At 40.3% G+C, this 19,229-nt stretch overlaps 1 protein-coding gene across 6 annotated transcripts in view; it reads left to right on the top strand.

The window, feature by feature from the left end:
* The first annotated feature begins 4,295 nt into the window (after positions 1-4,295).
* DNM3 (dynamin 3) overlaps positions 4,296-19,229 on the top strand; it is a 571,744-nt gene continuing 556,810 nt past the window's right edge. For all 6 annotated transcript variants that reach the window (XM_060133190.1, XM_060133198.1, XM_060133181.1 and 3 more), the window contains exon 1: positions 4,296-4,612. In XM_060133190.1, the coding sequence (XP_059989173.1) occupies positions 4,452-4,612 (161 nt within the window). In that variant the 5' untranslated portion in view covers positions 4,296-4,451. The remainder of the gene's footprint in view (positions 4,613-19,229) is intronic.

Genomic DNA, 19,229 nt, shown 5'->3' with positions numbered 1-19,229 from the left:
AATATGTGTATACCTGTGTATATAGATATATATGCTTAAAATTAGCCAAAGTTATTTGGTGCTAAGTCCTATGAATGAGGTAGGAGATCAATGTGGATAATATTCTGTTCATCTAAAATGATGTGTGACTGAGTTTGAACTTTGGGGTAAGGTTCATCAATTTCAAAGGAGTTCCACTGATATTGTATGAAATGTGGAGGTATTGCAGTAAGTTTGTTGCTTCTCAAAATGACCCTGAAGGAAAATATTCATTTAAATATAAGAACTCTGAAGTGTTTATCAAAAGTTCTAATTTCTTAGCTCGAGAGCCACGCCTAGAAAAGGCTGTTAACCTTTGGAATCTTCTGCCTTGCTAGGAAGATGGAGTGGAAACAAGTGTAATAGTTAGAGGGCAAGAGTTGGCGTTAATTACTTGGTGTTGAAACAGGGCTGAGATGATCGTGTGGTACAGTCAGGAAGCTGGGGTGCCTGACCAGGCTCCCCTTTTCAGCTTTGCATTCACTCTCAAAGGTGTAGGTTGTCTTTCTGTCAAAAATTTCCCCCTGCTTTTTGCTTTCAAGTTTTCCCTTGCTAGTTGTTTTATCCAAAGTAATTTATGAGCAAATGGAATCAAGTGTGTCTGTGTGTGTTTAACTTCTCTCGATTCCATGTTACTGTAGGACTGATTCTGGAAATGGGAAGTAAAGAAGGAAAGCAATTAACAAGACTAGTTCAGGATGATTTCTTGAAGGAGGTGGGTGGGACTGACTTTTCCTAAGTTCTAGAGAATAGAGATGACAGGCATTGCTTCAGTGCACATGAAATTCAAATTTATCTAAGGATGATACATTCTCTGTCTAATGCATGGTAGCACTGTCTCCTAGAGTGGAGTGCAAGATACTCGAGGCAAGGATGAGTGCTTCTGAATCTTTTATATTCCTCACAGCACATAGCCGAGTGCAGGACAGACTCATTAAGGCTCACCTCAAGAGTCACCTCTTCTCTGAAACTTCCATGACCCTCTCCAGGCAGTATTGTTACTCTCAGATTTCCATCTCGTGTTCCTTGAAACAAACCCTGTGTCTTAGCTTGGGCTGCCATAACAAAATACCATAGGCTGGGTGGCTTAAACAACAGAAATTTATTTTCTCAAAATTCTGGAGGTTGGAAGTCCAAGATTAAGGTGCTGACTGATTCAGTTCCTGGTGAGGATCCTCTTCCTGGCTTGTAGATGGCTGTCTTCTCACTGTGTCCTCGCATGGCAGAAAGAGAAAGAGAGCAAGCTCTCTAGTGTCTCCTCTTAGAAGGACACTAATCCTATTGGATCAAGGGTCCACTCTTATGACCTTATTTAATTTTAATTCTTTACTCCAAATACAGCTACACTGGGGGTTAGGGCTTCAACATACGGATTTTGAGCAGACAGTTCAGTCCGTCGCACCCTTAGAACACTTATTACATTTTGTTGTAATAATTTATGTCTGTCTGCAATAGACTATGGTCGTCTTAGGTGCGAAGCACTGTGCTAGGCATTGAGAATCACAAAGATGGATGTTGCCCTCAAGGAGCTTGTCATTAGTTGTATTAGCTTTCTATGGCTGCTGTAACAAATTACCACAAACATAGTGGTTCAAAATAACACAAATTTATTATCTTACAGTTTTGTTGATTAAAAGTCCAACACTAGTCTCGCTGGGCTAAAACCAAGGTGTTGGCAGGGCTCTGGTCCTTTTGGAGGCTCTCGGGGATAAGGATTATCTGTTTCCTGCCTTTTCCAGCTTCTTGAGGCTGCCTGCATTCCTTGGCTTGTGGTCCCCGCTTTCTCCATCTTCAAAGCCAGCAAAGTTGCATCTCTGTAACTACTCTTCTGTAGTCATGTCTCCCTCTGACATAGCTGGTAAAGATTCTCTTTTCCTAAACCGGGCCCATCAGATAATCCAGCATAATCTCCCCATTCAAAGCTATTTAATTTAATCACATCTGTAAAGTCCCATTTGCCATGTCAGGTAAGATGTTCATAGGTTCTAGGGATTAGAATGTGGACATAATTTGGGGGGCATTATTCTGCCTACTATGTTAGTGGAAGAGAAAGATGCAAATTAGAGACTCAATGCAACGTGTCAAGTGCAATGTGAAGATCTATTCAAGGTGCCTGTACATGGGAAGCATAGAAGAAGGTGTCTGTTCAACCAATCACAGTAAAAATGAGGCACTGACAGCAAAAAGGAGGAGGAGATGTGTTCCAGGGAGGTAGAAAGGGCATGATTTGGGAACCAACTTGAGGTAGGGGATGAGGGAGAAAGAGAGAAAGGGAGTTAGAATGACTTCCAGATTCTGGACTGGGACTGGGTGGTACTCTTCGTAGCTGAGCCTCAGAAATTAACTAGAATGAAGACATAAGTACCTTAGGATTTCTCTCTGCTCCTCTCTTTCTGTATTTTTAAATTTTTCTCTCTGAAGACCAGCATCTTTTGCATCTCCCTTCTGTAGATGAAAACATTACTAACCATAGTTCCATAGTTCTCTCTTTCTCTCTCTGAATTCTATAGTACTTGGAAAGGTCTCTGATTGATACAGCATGAGTCAGTGTTCCCCTGGTGCATCAGGCTGTGGCCACAGCACAGTTAGTTGCCCTAATGCCATTTTATTTTTATGACTGCTCTGGCTTCAACCGTATGGTAGATGGAGGAGTGATTCTTAGAAAAAGCAGACATTGCTGTCTGTTGGGCAGACATCCCACTTACCTTGGAGAAGATGATGTGTTCTGTTTTGTTTTTCTTTTCTTCTTTTTTTTTTAAAGTTGAAGTATAATTTACAGTGAAATGCACAGATCTTAAATGTTTAGTTTGATGAGTTTTGGTAAATGTATACTCACACTCAAATCAAGATATAGAACGTTTCCATCACCTCCACAAGTCTCTCATGCCTCTAGCAGTCAATCCCCACCCCTCAAAGGCAACCACTGCTCTGACTTCTGTCACTGTAGAATAGTTTTGCCTGTTCCAGAACTTCACATAAATGGAATCATACAATATGTACTTGGGCTTCTTTCATTCAACATAATGCATCTGAGACTCAAAGTTGTTGCTGTATCAGAATCCACTCCTCTTTGTTGCTGAGAATCTGTCACTGAATGCATATATCCCACTTGTTTATTCATTCACCTTTTGATGGACATTTGGGTCCTTGGTTTTTTGGTTATAATGGACATTTTTATACAAGTATTTTTATGGTTAGAGGAAAATTTATAGCATTAAGTGTTGAGACTAGAAAAGATGAGTTCAGATTTGAATAAATTAAGTCAGAAGTGAGGATAAATTAATTCAGGCAGTGAGGTCTAGGACCAACGGGAATATAGTCTAAGGCCCAGAAGAGAGAGGTGGGCTAGTTATTTAGATTCTGTAGTCCCTAGCCATTATGTGTAGTTAAAGCCATGGGAAGTCCTCAGGTAGACTAAAAGGTCCATGAATTAAATCCTGAGGAGTATCAGTATTTGAAAAGAGGATCCCTCTAAGGAGGCTAAGGGAAGCATGCATTTATCCTTTGTGTCGCCATCACAAGGCACAGGACCCAACGTACAGTCTCAGTTCGCTAAACTTAAGAGAATGGGTGCAGAGTGCATGGTTACTGATAGAGCCTATAGAAGGAGATCAGAGGATAAATGGCATGAGGGGTCGCAAAGGACAGACTGAGCTTGGTAGATTGAAGAGGAGGAGTGGTGCGGGGTAAGCACGACGGACTCCACCTTTCCTTAGATGGGGCCGGGAGGACCAAGCCGTTAAAGTTGAACGATTAAGTAGGGTCAGACTACGCAGGGCCTGAAATGGATGTCAGATTGAAGAATTTAGACTCCAAAAGGCCGGCTACCCCAGGAAGAGCCAGGGTTCTGAAGTGGGGCGTGAGAACGAGAGATTTCCTTCTGGGAGGTGCACTCTGGAGGCGGTGCACTGGTGGAGGCAGCCGAGGTGCTGCCGCAGGCGACAGTGCTGACTTGTTACCGGTGGTAGGGCTTTCCACTGGACTTTGGCTTTGTAGCTACTGAAAGGGAACAGTGCCGCCGGCTGCTGCTGATTTTATGCCATTCCCTGACCAAGTGCTGTAACTCTGCTCCTGAGCCTTGAAATCAGACGACAGAGGCGGTGGCATCTGGCCGCAGCTGGGAGGCAGTGCGTGCGCGCCGCGCTGGGATGTCTGGCTGGGAATACTAGGGCAAAGCAGACGCCCAGCGCGCCGCGGGCGGGGCGGCGCTGCCGCGGGGCCAGGCCACGCCCCCGCTCGCCTGCGCAGGCGCGCTTTGGGGCCGTTTCTGTCAGGAGCGCACTAGAGGCCGGACAGTGGCGGGATCCGACGTCTGACTGGACCCGGCTGACTGAACTGAGCGCGGCAGCGGCGGCGAGGGCTTCGTGGCCCCGGCTACCCGCCAGGTCGCAGAGACTAGCAGGGTCTAGCGGGCAGCCGGCGGCGCAGGCACAATGGGGAACCGGGAGATGGAGGAGCTGATCCCTCTGGTGAACCGTCTGCAGGACGCTTTCTCCTCGCTGGGACAGAGCTGTCTGCTGGAGCTGCCGCAGATCGCCGTGGTGGGCGGCCAGAGCGCCGGCAAGAGCTCGGTGCTCGAGAACTTCGTGGGCAGGTGAGTGTAAAGGGCGCGGGGGTGGGGCGGTGGGGGTGGGGGCGACCCCACTCCGGGCCGTTCGAGCGTGGACGGCGGGAGCACGAGGCTGGACCAGGGGCTGCGGCGGAACGGAGGGAGGAGCGGAGGTGTCTGTGAGGCGGGCGGGGTCGTCCCGGCTCCGGGCATCCTCTGTCCCTCCCTGCCTGGCGGTTCTCCTGTCTGCCTTTCATCCTGCTATACAAAGCCATTTCCTCCTGGTCCTCCGGTCTGGGAGTCGGGGGAGGGGGTCCGCCCCGGGATCGACTTCCCCCGCCCGATGTGCACCAGCCCCGGGCAGCCTGGGTGCGTCGCGCGCCCGGGAGCTTCGCAGTCCCCCTCTGTTTTCCCAGCTCAATATCCTCCTCCTTTTCTAGTCAGCCTCCCGGAGGCTCTCGGCAAGGCTGTGGGGTATATTTCCCCGCCCCTCCCCCCCGCGCCCCCCCCCCCCCCCCCCCGCCCGGAGATGCTTTCCTTCTTGCCCTGATTCTCGGCCCCTGTCAGCTGTCTACTGTTCGGGACAGTCGTCGCCTGCCCCTAGCAGGGGAGGCGGGGTACGAGGAGAAAGAAATCGTTTGTTGTGGTGAGGCTTTAACCCGCGACGCTTCCCCACCATTCTCCTCTCTAGAAGTCGAAGAATAAAAGGTGGTGTGTTCGCGTGTGCACCTATTCACAGATCCAGGCATATGTCAGAGAAACCGAGGCACAGACTCTGAGGGGGGTGGACGTGGACTTGTGTTGTCCAGGTGCCATGTCATTCCTGCATCATCTCGGAAGGGACGAGCATCTTTCTCGCACTCTCTCTGCGCCCCCTCCCCCAGCATCATCTTCGGTTCCTTAAGCTTTTATTTGTCCTGCCAGCCTTCAAGTTAACACGCTGAATCTAAATTATAGTTACAGGTTTCGTAGTTACTCTTAATTCAGAAAAAGCTAAAGAATTAATTTTTAAATTGGGAATCAGCATTTTTTCCATTGAGCAATTCACGAGAGATTAAGTTACCTTAACGGCCTTGCCTGAGCAGTGTAGACATTTGCTAAGAAAAGCCCATTAGAAAGCATTATGAAAGCCGAAATCTGTTTTCTAGCAGTAAACCAGGTAGAAATGTACAACAGCCGAGAGAGTGGGCCAGAGAGGGTACAATACAGAGATTGTACTTTACTCTTTTTATTTGGTATTCAGAAAGTTCCTGTTTTTTGGGTTTTTTTTTTTCCTTCTTTTTTTGTTAGTGTTTGGTGATGTGTAAAATTTAGATATTCCTATATCTCCTTTGGGAATGCTAGTATCCATAAAGTGTATATTCTTTTCTCTCAGATGATGCTCTGTCTCTCAGATGATACTCTTAGGGTTTTTGTTTTTTGTTTTTCTGTTGAACTAGAAAACTAAGAAACCCAACTAAAAAAAAGTAAAATTGCTGACGGTTGGTATCTTTGACTAAGTCACTTGATCACTTTGCTTGGTTTTATCATTAATCTGAGTGATGAGAAAAGTGATGGTAAAGCATTTTGCCTACGTCATCATAGACTTATGGTGAAGTGATGGATGAATATGTGATTTAAAACATGTACACAGAACAGTCACATACTTAAGGGTTTTACTCTCTTTGATTTATTGCCAATGAAATTCACTAAATTTAAAGTGGTATCTATAGGGAAGGTGAGGTTTAGATGACAACATGTTTTGGGTTTTCAAACTCTAGAGCATTTAACAGTATGCCTTACTTGTCATTTAGCTACTTTTGTTTTTTAAACAAATACTTAAAGATTAAAATTGTAATTCAAATGCAGTGACCATATTTTATGCATCTTTCATATATTTAGTTGGATGAGTCTGTTTTATAAATGCACTTTTTGTGGCAAGAGCTTTTGAACCTAATGTCAATTTTATGCATGTATCTTAATTCTGTTCTTCAGATTTTCAAATCCTGAATATATTCATTAATGCTGTAATAAAATTGTAAACATTTTTCCTCATTAACTATCCTCATTTCAAATGAGAATTTAAAAAAATCTGGAAGAGTAAAATATTGTAGCTTGAACATTTTTTATGATAGAATGAAAAATAGGGACGTCATTTACCAGAATACACTAGTAATTTATTATACTTTTTAAAGCTTTACCAATAATTAATTACTGTAAGAATGTCAAGTCAAAGAAAAGGATGGACATAAAGGGAAAAACTCATTTAGTAAATATAGCAATGCTTTATTATCTGTAGAGATGACACCTGCCAGCAGAGCTTATATATTACGAGAAAATTAATTAAAAAGGTCATTTGACTTTAATAAAGTTTTCGGTCATTGAATTATTGAGGAATCTAATTTCTAATTATAAACCAACCTTGGGGAAAAAGGAATTCTCTATTTTGTTAGGAGATTCATCCTAGGTGGAAAAAGCTACTCGTATTCTACTATAACCTTTTATCTTTTTATTATCCAGAAATTTTCCAATAAAGATAAGGTTCTTTTCTTTAAGAATGAAACTTTCCTCTTTTACATGTAGCTGTTTTCATTTTAAGACTCTGACCTCTGTGCAGTTATTGAACACAGTCATAAAACAAGGGGTCATTACTTGTATAAATTAAGCATTTGCTCATCATTTAAGCTGGTCTTCAAAATAATGATGCATTTTCTCCTTAATATTTAACATTTCATGTTTAGTGGACTAAACATCTCTTCTCCTCTCAGTTTGTTTGTTTATATTGATTTTTTTGACACCACTGAGTGAATTTGGATGTGAATGGGTTAGTTTATTTAACTGTAGCTCTAAAATCCAATTTTGGGGTGACAAGTTTGAGATTATTATGAATAAAATGAATCATGAATGAACTACTTGTTTGTGATTTTTCTTGCTGAAGTGATGAATTTACATATTAATGTAATATAGTGTGAGTAACCAGATTGTTCTTTTGGGTGTTCAGATGAGATATAATGCTCTCAGCGAGAGGCAGCTTAAGGTCTAATGAATAGAAGCTGAGACTCATGGTCTGAATATAGGGGTTCACTAGATGGCTTGGGGTCTGCCCATTGGTCTGGTTTGTGTACAGAAGAATTTATTCAACTACTTTTACACACCCCTCTTTATTTTTTAACAGTGCAGTGAGACGTTGATGATGATAATGGTCAACATTTATGGAGTACTTGTTATGTATCAGGTACTATTCTAGGTGCTTTTACATGGATAATCTCATTGAATCCTCATAAATCCCTGAAGAGGAGGGTACTCTTTTTTTTTTTTTTTTTTTTGCGGTACGCGGGCCTCTCACTGTTGTGGCCTCTCCTGTTGCGGAGTACAGGCTCCGGACGCGGAGGCTCAGCGGCCATGGCTCACGGGCCCAGCCGCTCCGCGGCATGTGGGATCTTCCCGGACTGGGACACGAACCCGTGTCCCCCGCATCGGCAGGTGGACTCTCAACCACTGCGCCACCAGGGAAGCCCAAGGAGGGTACTCTTAAGAGTTCTGTTTTGTAGAGGAGGAAATTGAGATTTAGAGACTTTGAGTAACTTGCTGAAGGTAAATTTAACATAAAAACAGTGGAGCTAGGATTCAACTTGAGGTATCTGGGCTCTATACTTGTGCTCTAAAACCTCTGTGCTGTATTAAACCCCCTCCATATTGAGATTTACCAGTTCCTCTGATAAATACTTTTAACTTCTTTTTTTGATCACACTTAAAATCACCACCTAAAATAATAAGAAACTGCTATGTTAATAATTTCATTCATATTTATTTATGTATGTCTATCTTGCCTCATTTCACGGAGGATTTGAGGCAACCCCTTAGGCAGAAACAACATTAGTTAAAAGATAAGTTTTTTTCTTCATATTAGACATTCTTGAAGGGAGCTCTCCGATATAATTGGGTTATTTATTTAAGTATGTATTGATAGGGAATATAACTTGTTTATAGAGGTGTTAAGTGAAAACTGTACTACTAGTTGCTAAAGTGTAAATGTTTTTTAATGACATACTTGTTAGAAACATTAGTTCTTCAATGCTTATTATATAGCCAGAGGATTCACATTATTTTCTTCTAACCTAAATGGTAAATAGACTTTCAATTTTGCACAAGTAGAATAGGTTTTTTTGACTAATGGGGATCAAATAAAGGATAAAGTGACTATGTTGAGGGGAGTACATTTCAATGTGGAATGTCATATAAGGTTTATTTATTTAGTTGTGAGGTTTCTAAAGATGGGTATGTTGATTATCAAATTAGAGTTGTTTCACAGGAGAACCTTAAAAGTGAGCCATTTAATGCTATTGTTGAATGGACGTGACCAGATAATTTTTCAAAAATCCAAAGTCATTTATATGTCTTAGATAGATACTAATTTTTTTTTTTTAAAGAATAACCACTTCTGTAGGCTCTTTTATTTTTTTTTGGGGCTGTGTTGGGTCTTCGTTTCTGTGCGAGGGCTTTCTCTAGTTGTGGCAAGCCGGGGCCACTCTTCATCGCGGTGCGCGGACCTCTCACTATCTTGGCCTCTCTTGTTGTGGAGCACAGGCTTCAGACGTGCAGGCTCAGTAGTTGTGGCTCACGGGCCTAGTTGCTCCGCGGCATGTGGGATCTTCCCAGACCAGGGCTCGAACCCGTGTCCCCTGCATTAGCAGGCGGACTCTCAACCACTGCGCCACCAGGGAAGCCCCCGATAGATACTAATTTATTCTTAAATCCTTTGACTGATTTCAAGAGAGTATTAAAAATTGAGGTAAGAGTTCTCTAATTGCAAGTAAGATTAGGCACAGAGCATGCATATTAGTAAACTTCTTAATTCAGAAATAGGTTTGTATTGAGGGAAAAGATTTTTAAAAATATCAAAGCATCTGAATTAGTGACTATTTTTCAACAATGGCTTCCAAGTATTAAAGTTATTAGATAAATGGGTGCTAACAATTAAAATGTGATAATTGTTGAAAATCATACTTCATGGTTCTCAAGGGTCTATTAAACTGAAGTGTCAGAAACATAAACCTTGTTTCATCCAACAATGAATTGCTAAAACCTGAAATTACAAAGATATTTTTGCTGAATTCACATTATGTAATATACTTTTAGGTTATCATAAATTCAATTGGTAGGATTTAACTATAACAATCAACTTAATTATCAATAATTCGTTAGAAACAATATACCTAGGTGAACTGGACTTCATAGGATATCTCTGTTTTGAAATTTACTTATGATTAACAGATATCAAAAAAATGCACTCCATTAACTTCTTTAAGAATGAAGTTGGGCAGGCGTCATCCAAAACTTTGGAGGAATGGAAACTTAGTAGTTAGCTGTTCTAGAAGGTAGGCTATTGGGCTCTCTACCAATGGGACATACATTTAGTATATTAGTGTTTGTCTTAGGTAGTAAGTACTTGGTGCTAGGGCTCATAAGTACAGTTAAATTATGCTGTTTTACTTATTATGATTAATTTTAAGAGAGGACTGCAAGCAGCTAAAAGAAATAGATGATTTTTTTCCTCTTCCACCAGAGCCAAGTCAAGAGAACTCTGAGCTAATGTACTGTATAGAACAATTCAATTTATTTTCTATATGGCCAAAGTTTTGCCTATCTCTAAGTCTGCTTTGCTTTTTCTCACAGTTAGCATTCATTTAAAAATTCTAAAGGATTATGTTATAGTAAACACATTTTTATAAAGTGGAAGGAAGAAGGAGACCAATATTTGCTTCGCCTTACTTGGTTGCAGGCATGGATTCTGTTATACACATTCCATGCCTTCTGTAGCTTGTTTTCACATCCCCATGTTAATGAGGGAGGAAACTCAGGGTTAGAGAGACAAATAATTTGTACAAGGTCACATGGCTAGCAAGTGCCAAGCTGGAATTTAGCCTTGGATATGACTCCTATTGATACTCTTGAGAAATGTGGGCAAGGGAAGTCAATGAGCATATATTACTGAGTTCTAAGTATACTGGGTAAGAACATAGAAGGAAGTATAAATGTATAGGAGCTGATGTATATATAAAAAGAGAACTGACAGCATAAGCTCTGAGACCACAACTTTCAAAGAGTTTGTAAAATGAAGGCAGTTGGGTATAATGCAAACTAAATGGGACAAAATTTTTACTATGTCACTTTATTTTTGTGAAAAAAAAACAACTCTGAAAAACTACAATTCTGAAAATGAATTGTGATATAGTGGAAAGCAGACAGTATTTGAGATTTCGGTGTCATTTGGCAGTCGGTATCATTTTAGCTCAAGGCTGCATGTACTGAAGTATCGATGTCAAAGCAGGGAGTTGGTGATCTGTGTCTCAGTGTCTGACTTGACAACAAGGCATTGAATTTAGACTGTCACTTAATCACAAAGAACACTGTATGTTGGAGAGCGCCTGAGAGAAGAGTAGCAGGAAAGAAAAGAGGTTGGAGAGATTAAAAATATAACTGGATGCATTGAGATAGGTGGGATGGATCAGACTCACTAAGGATCTTTAAGGAGATGGAATTCTATTCTTTAAGAATAAGGCATTTAGTTAAAGTAGTAGAGCAAGTGGAAGACAAAATGTCAGGGAAAATGTTCTAAAGGCAAACCTGAGAATAGAAGGTATTTAGAAAGAAAGGAGGGTAAAGGCAAAGGGAAGGTTGATACTAAATGATTTGTATTATTGAATTAAACTGTTCCAAAAAATTAGAAGGTTTATTAATACCAGGTTGGCAATTTTGGTTTTTTTGGTCATAGCTGGCTTAGCTTTTTTAAAATCAGTAGTGAGGACTGGCTTTTCATTAGGTTCTGTAAAAAACTTTCTCCTGGTTTAATTTTGGTCACTTCTTGGAGCTACATTGGGATGCAGAGAAACAAGAGATTGGCCCAAGGTCAGAAATAGAATCACAGTTGAGTTTGGAACTTGGTGTTCAGAACTGGGAGCCCCATGGCAGTTCATCATTTTCTCTTCCTCCTCTTATTGTTTTGAAGTGCCTCCCTCTCATCCTCTCCACCTCCTTTTCCCATTCCATTCCATTGGACCACTCTTTCCTCCTCCTTGATACTCCCCTCCATTACTTTTCTTGATGGTAGACCAGCAATGATTTTTTTCCCCCCATACACAATAGGGTAAAGAGACAGGGAACAGGATTTTTCTCAGGCTTAGACCAGGTAATTTGGCTGAGATAATATATTCTAGAGTAAATTGTAACTTTTAGGAAACAGATGGGCCCAGGAAAAGACTACATGCAATAGTGGATGTTTTCACACAATATTTGTTTTTTGTTTGTTTGTTTTTTTTTTTCGGTACGCGGGCCTCTCACTGTTGTGGCCTCTCCCGTTCCGCACGCTCAGGCTCAGCGGCCATGGCTCACCGGCCCAGCCGCTCCGCGGCATGTGGGATCTTCCCGGACCGGGGCAGGAACCCGTGTCCCCTGCATTGGCAGGCGGACTCTCAACCACTGCGCCACCAGGGAAGCCCTTTCACACAATATTAATATTTTCACACCAGGTGGGCATATCTAGAAAGTTGTGCCTGGGTTGGTCACTGATTGACCTTGCTTAAACCGAGGAAAGCTTCTGAAAAGTTGTGTATGAATAAGTAATATAAATGGAAAGGTTACTATTTAAAGAAATGGGTGAGATTTTTTTAGAATTAAGATATATATTTGGGGCTTCCCTGGTGGCACAGTGGTTAAGAATCCGCCTGCCAATGTAGGGGACACGGGTTTGAGCCCTGGTCTGGGAAGATCCCACATGCCACGGAGCAACTAAGCCCGTGTGCCACAGCTACTGAGCCTGCACTCTAGAGCCCATGAGCCACAACTGCTGAGTCCATGTGCCACAACTACTGAAGCCCGCGTGCCTAGAGCCCATGCTCTGCAACAAGAGAAGCCACCACAATGAGAAGCCCACGCACTGTAACGAAGAGTAGCCCCTGCTTGCCGCAACTAGAGAAAGCCCAGGCGCAGCAACGAAGACCCAGCGCAGCCAAAAATAAAAATAAATAAATAAATTTATAAAAAACAAAACAAGTGAGCATGCTTTAAAAGAAATAATAAATAAGATATATATTTGGGTAGCAAATCCTTACCTTTCAGTTTGCCTGTTTAATATTTTTTTGTGTTTGTATTCTTTGGGTGAGGCCCATCAATGTCACAGAAATTATTTTAACAGTTTCAACAAGCATTAATGTTGCGTTAAATTCTTAATGTTAACAAGAAAGGCAAGATAATTGTTGAGGAAAAGGATGACTTATTTGGTCCATGAATTTTATGAATGATACAGGATTGCTTTAGATTTTGTTTTTCTTCTAACATCTCTGCTGAAGATTCTCTATTTCCAGGAGTTTGAAGTGTGTGTGTCTCAGTGCTTCTTTGTGACAGTGTCTTATTTTCATTTCCCGGAGCTTCAAGGTCATGATATCCCCTGGGAATAACACATACACACCTATTAGAAGTTAGTAGGGCTTCTGAAGGACCTCATTGTCTATAATTTCCTTGGCTTGAAATTGAAAAGACTAATTCATTTAAATAAGTAATTTGATGGGTACCTAATCTTACTTAAGATATTTGTTTTCTTAGATCCTCAAAAAGCCAATATTTGAAAAGGAGTCATCATATTCTGGTGATAGAGTGCCGACTTTGCTGGTAGGTGTGTCCGTCCCACTGCTGACTCTATACTGGATACACACATGGCTCCTCAGCAAGGCACTGAACTTCACTGAGACTTAATTTCCTCATTTGCATTATAGGGACAATAATACAGACTTCATTGTTTTATGTGCGTGTGAGTTCCAAGTAAGATGATGTAAAGCGTATGACCCATAATAAGCATTTAATAAATGATTGCTGCAATATTGTGATTTATAAGAAAAAAATATATTTTGTCATTCACATGACATGTCATTCACATGGTAATTCTCAAATATATTTGGTCTTTGTTCACAGTTCCTGGCTCACTGCTCCCAAAACCCTTGGAATTTCCGAAGTGTTGAAGGTGATAAGGGTGTCTTTTGTTAGGTTAATGAGGTGACTTTTGGAAAGCGCCCAAGGATGAGGGCCGGTTACCAGTGGAACCAACCACGTGATTAGAGAGTTGGAACTTTGTCCCATTCCCCACCCCCAACCTCTAGGGAGGGGAGTGGGGCTTCTAGTTGAATCAGTTGCCAGTGGCTAATGATTTAATCAATCATAACTGTAATGAAGCCTTCATAAAACCCCCCCCAAAGGACAGGGTTCAGAGAGCTTCTGGGTTGGCAAACACGTGGAGATTTGGGGAGAGTGGTGTACCTGGAGAAGGCATGGAAGCTCCTCACCCTTTCCCCATACCTTGTCCTGTATGTCTCTTCTATATGGCTGTTCCTGATTTATAGATATCTTTTTATAATAAACCAGTAATATAATAAGTAAAATGCTTCTCTGAGTTCTCTGAACTGCTCTAGCAAGTTGACTGAATCAAGGAGGAGGTCATGGGAACATCCAATCTGTAGCTGGTGGGTTAGAAACACACCTAACAACCTGGGCTTGTGATTGGTGCCCGAAGTTGCAGGAGAGAGTGGTCTTGTGGAACTGAGCTGTCAACCTGTGAAATCTGATGCTTTCTCCAGGTAGATAGTGTCAGAATTAAGTTGAATTGTAGGATACCCAGCTGGTGTCCGGCGTACTGCTTATTGTCGGTGTGGAAAACCACCTCCCCATGTTGGAATTGCTACCAGAACCCATTTAATGGTTATTAGCTTTAGTCTTTTATCTAGAATGGACGTTTTCCAACTATTTTAAAAATAACAGTCAATTTAGGAGAGAGGATAGATAGTACTGTGCCTGGTCTATGATAATGCAATCAATAAATGATAGCTATTTAAGTTTTTTATCTAGACTGGGTATTTTCTGAAACAAAAGCAAATTTAGGAGAGAATAGATAGTAATGTGTATTTGCAAATTCTCTTTTTTGTGCATGTGGGAAAAATCACAGCTGCATCAAAATACTAACTTTTAGATCAGACTAACTTAAAGTATATTTGGACCTTTTTAAAAGAAAGCATTGTCCACATTTTGCATAACCCCAGGGTATTTTTTTTTCTTTAAACAGATATATACAACATAAATCCCGTTTGTATACTCTTCCCTCCCAAGAGTTCCAAAGTACTTTTCATTTATTCTTTTATTAATCCTAACAATATCCCTGAGAGCATAGTGAAGGCATGTTTTATTAACTTCAGTTTAGAAATGTAGAAGATTGAACTAGAAGAAGTTAAGTGACATGCTAGAGTTTAAATGGCAAATACCAGAGATAATGAACATAAGTAGAATTAATAACATAGAGATAATAGAATTAAAATGAATCTTGCTGAAATTATTTTCATATGTTCTAGAGGATGAATTTTAAGCAAAGTATTTGATTCTGTGATGTGGAATAAACCATCCTTAGCATATCTTTATCTTTTGGAAATGTTAGATGAAGTTGTAGGCAAAGATGGAGGTAGAAGTGGCAAAAACAACTGAGAGAGTCTGATTGGAGAAGCAGGACGACTTAGCAAGAATATGAGCTAAGACCAAGGAGCAGAAATGATCTACAGACAAGGGATCAGGAGGTAAGATAGAAAAATAATAGTGTCTGGTGCTATTAGACCTTAGAGAAGTATCAAAATTCTTGCAGTAGGTGTTGAACTAATACCCAGTGACTCTATTTTCAATGGAAAGTTTCATATCCTGACTTGATTGACATTTCCACAACTGTTAACCTCCAATTTTAGCTCTGAGCTAGTTAACTAATTCCATTTGGTATTACATTATCTTTGTGTTGCTAGGTATGCCTCAGAAGCTTTGTGTAAGAATAGCTTTGGGTTATCCAGAGGAGGCTTAGAGCTTTGTGTGTATGTGTGTCTGTTTCTGTTACCTAGTTAATAAAACTGAGGTCCATTCTTTCCATATATTTAAAGGAGGAGAAAAGATTTGAAGAAAGAACACAGTGGAATCTTACTGCTGAGGGAGTTAGGAGTATTTGTGAGTTATCTAGTTTGAGGTGGATTTGATTTACACCCACTGTAGGTGTTCCCTGGATGTTTGTTAAAGAAATACCGCAGATAAGCTGAGGCAACATGGCAGAAAGCAAGGAGAGCTAGGATTAGTCTGGTCTTTACTGTCACCCCACTGGTCTTCTGCAGCTCTCCCTGTCTGATTTAGAGCCCCTCTTCAGTGGTCCTCATTCATAATTCACTGAACAGGGATCTTACTGTACAGTTGGTTGCCTTGTCTCTCTGTCCAAATGTTTGCAGCTTCCATGAAGTCAGGAGCTGTGTTTCATCGGTCATTTTCCATAACACAATGCTGGCATATAGCAGGAGCTAAATGAATGAACTAACTACGTGATTCTATACATTTATCCAAGCTGAAGCATATGTTCTTCATCAATAAATTGGTTGAGGATGGGGTGGATGTTGGACTGGATCCGAGGTTTTCAAACTGTGGGTGTGACCTACTAGTGGGATGTGATATCAATTTAGTGGGTTGCAACAGCCTTAAAAAAGTATCAGAGTACCTTCCAGGTAGTGATGATAAGCACTGTACGGTGAAACTTTTGTATTAGTTGTGTATTTGTATATGTTTACCATGCAGCAATATAAAATGTATTTCTTACTATGGTTGTCCTCAAAATTGTTGAATGCCTCTGGACTAGATTAATGTTACCTCTAGTCATTTATTTAATTCTATATTTCAGTAGTAGGTTGTATCATGGAAGGCAAAATTCACACTATACTATTTCTCTAGGTGAGTTAAAATGAAGAAATTTTAATATTTTGTTAAATTGACTGTCTTTTAATTGAAAAAGGATTATGTATATGTGATAAAAAGTCAGACATTTCAAGAGTGCGTATAGTAGAAATAGTAAAAATTGTCTTTCTCTCACTGAGGTTTCTTATTTATTAAGATGTTTCATTTAACCTGCATATCTGACAAATTATGTCTGAGTTTATATTTTCTTTATATTACATTTATTTGATTTTTGAGGGCAGAGAGAGTTTAATAAACTTGTTTGGTTGTAGGTAGATGATTAAACCAGTTGTGAAAGGATACGTTTGAAAATTCTAATAGCAGGTGGATTTGTTCACTTACTGAGTCATTTACAGTCATATTTTGAGAGTCCACTCCATGCCAGAAACTGTGTGAGGCTCTATGTATATAACAGCTCCTTCAAAGAACTTGGTGACTCAGAAGGGTACAGGATTAATATGCACCATGCTGTCGTTATCAGGGTAACCAGGCTAACAATTTTTATGCAAGGCATTTGTTAGAAAGTACTTGGCTGGGTCAGGATGATATCTCCAAATATCTGAGGACCTGTTAATTGGAGATTGACTCTATGTCCCTGGAAGACTGAATTAGAACAAATGGGTGAAAGTTATAGGCAGGCAGGTTTAAACTTAACGTAAGGGAGACTGCTCAACAGAACGGTTGAGAAATGGAATGAATTGCCTGTGAAGCAGTAAGTATTCCATCACCAGAAGGATAGAGGCTGGGGATTAAAGACTGACTGGCTTCTTGGCATGGCGTAGAAGGGAGGCAGGTGGAGCCTCTGAAGGTTCTTGACTTTGAAGATTCTTGCTATCACATAGCAACAGTTATGTGTTTATGATTATTATTGGAAATGGAAGTTTAGATAGAATTTGGGTGTCTTTAGAGGTACAGAGTGGTCTGAATGGTTAAAGGAAAATATCACATCTCTTTGGAGAGTCCAGGAAAGATTTCATCAAAGAGGTAGGGTTTGAGATGAGCAGGAGAGTCTAAGAATTTGATAAGTTGAGATGGGGCCAAAAGTCACAGATTGCAGCCTTTTCTGACCTCTCGATGACTTAGGGATGGTTCCCTAAGTTTAGTTCCATGCTGTTTAACTCTTCAAGGTTTCTGACTGACTTATTGTAGTTTGTGGTCCCTGAGGCAGACTGCAAACTCCTTACTGGTATTCCCCATGGTATCTTGCACAATTCTGTTTTATGTACTTAATTTTTATTGAATTTTCACTAAGAAAACTGTTGACCCAACTTAAGATGGGTTGGTACTGGGCATAAAGATCATGGCTTTTAGAAATACTTCTATTTGACACTTATGAGATAATATTGACTGTATTTGAAATAATGCTCTTAGCTTGATAAACTAATACTTATAGCCCATGTGCCTTAGTTTTTGAGTTATCCTTTCTCTCACCTGTACTTCTCTACTATTTTTACTTATTTAAAAAAATTTTAAAGTATAGTTGATTTACAATGTTGCATTAGTTTCAGGTGTACAGCATAGTGATTCTTTTTTTTTCAGGTTATATTCCATTATAGGTTATTATAAGATATTAGATGTAATTCCCTTCCATTTTTTTAATGATATAAATGTACTTATGATTCTTCTGTTTTAACATCTGCCCTCTTCAGCTGTGTTAGCTTAGCTCTTTCCTTCCCTTACTATCTTTCCAACTTTTACTATCTGAACTCTTGTTCTCTGAACCCAGGAACCAAGTAGATTTGAATTACAAGGGATAATTAATACGTGAAAGAATGGTCCATCTCAACATTTCCCAAAACAAGTATATAGATATGTGTGTGTATGATTTACCTGAGGAACTTGTCAAAATATGGGTTCCTGGGTTCCACTCATGGAGACTGACTCAGTGGGTCTAGAGTTAAACCAGAGTAATCAGTGTTTTTCCAGAAGCTCTGCTGGTGCTTCTGATAAGCAGCCAGATTTGGGAGCTACTAATCACTACTTTCACAGTTCTATTATTTCTGCAGCTGTGGATAAGGAATGAAATGTGTCTTCCTTTCCCATCAGTACACTGAAACTGCCCTTGCCAAGGTCACTGATGATCTCCAAACAGCTTAATTTGCTTTCTAAGTATTTCTGAAGTTAATCACCTATGTATGCTTAATTCCTATTACCAGTGATGCTTAATTCCTACAACCGTTAACTGAGTTCAAGTTATCATCATTCATCTTCTGGACTATAGCAATATACTTAATGCCTTCCCCATCTGTAACCCTTCAATCCAACTTCCACACAGCCATGGCATGATTGATATGAAATTAAAATTAAATGGTGTCACTATCTTAGTGAAAACTTTTCAGCTCTTAATGCCAATAGCATAAAATTTAAGCTTCTTGGCATGGCATAAAAGGCCCTGAATGGCCCAGCTTCTCCAGGTTATCTGTTGTGCTTTGACTGAACTGTGATTCATGCCCTACACACATTTACCATGTGTTTCACATTTCTTTGCCTTTTTCATGTGGACCCCTTTATAAGAATGGTATTATAATCTTGGAAGAACAAAAACAAAAACAGTAAAGTTGGAGGACCCACACTTTCCAATTCTAGAACTTACTACAAAACTGCAGTAATCAAAATAGTATAGTACTGGCATAAGGATAGACATACAGATCAATGGAATAGAATTGAGAGTCTGGGAATAAACTATTACATTTATGGTCAGTTGATTTCTGACTAGAATGCCAAGACAATTCAGTGCAGGGTAGGAAGAGTAGCCTTTTTAACAAATGGTGCTGGGGCAACAGGATACCCACATGCAAAAGAATTTGGAATGCTATCTCAAACCATATACAAAAACTAACTAAAAATGTATTGAAGACCTAAATGCAAAAGCTAAAACAATAAAACTCTTAGA

Source organism: Lagenorhynchus albirostris, chromosome 2 (assembly GCF_949774975.1).
Source record: "Lagenorhynchus albirostris chromosome 2, mLagAlb1.1, whole genome shotgun sequence".
Lineage (NCBI taxonomy): Eukaryota > Metazoa > Chordata > Mammalia > Artiodactyla > Delphinidae > Lagenorhynchus > Lagenorhynchus albirostris.
Note: the sequence above shows the minus strand (reverse complement) of the source record. Positions and strands in the feature narration are given on the sequence as shown.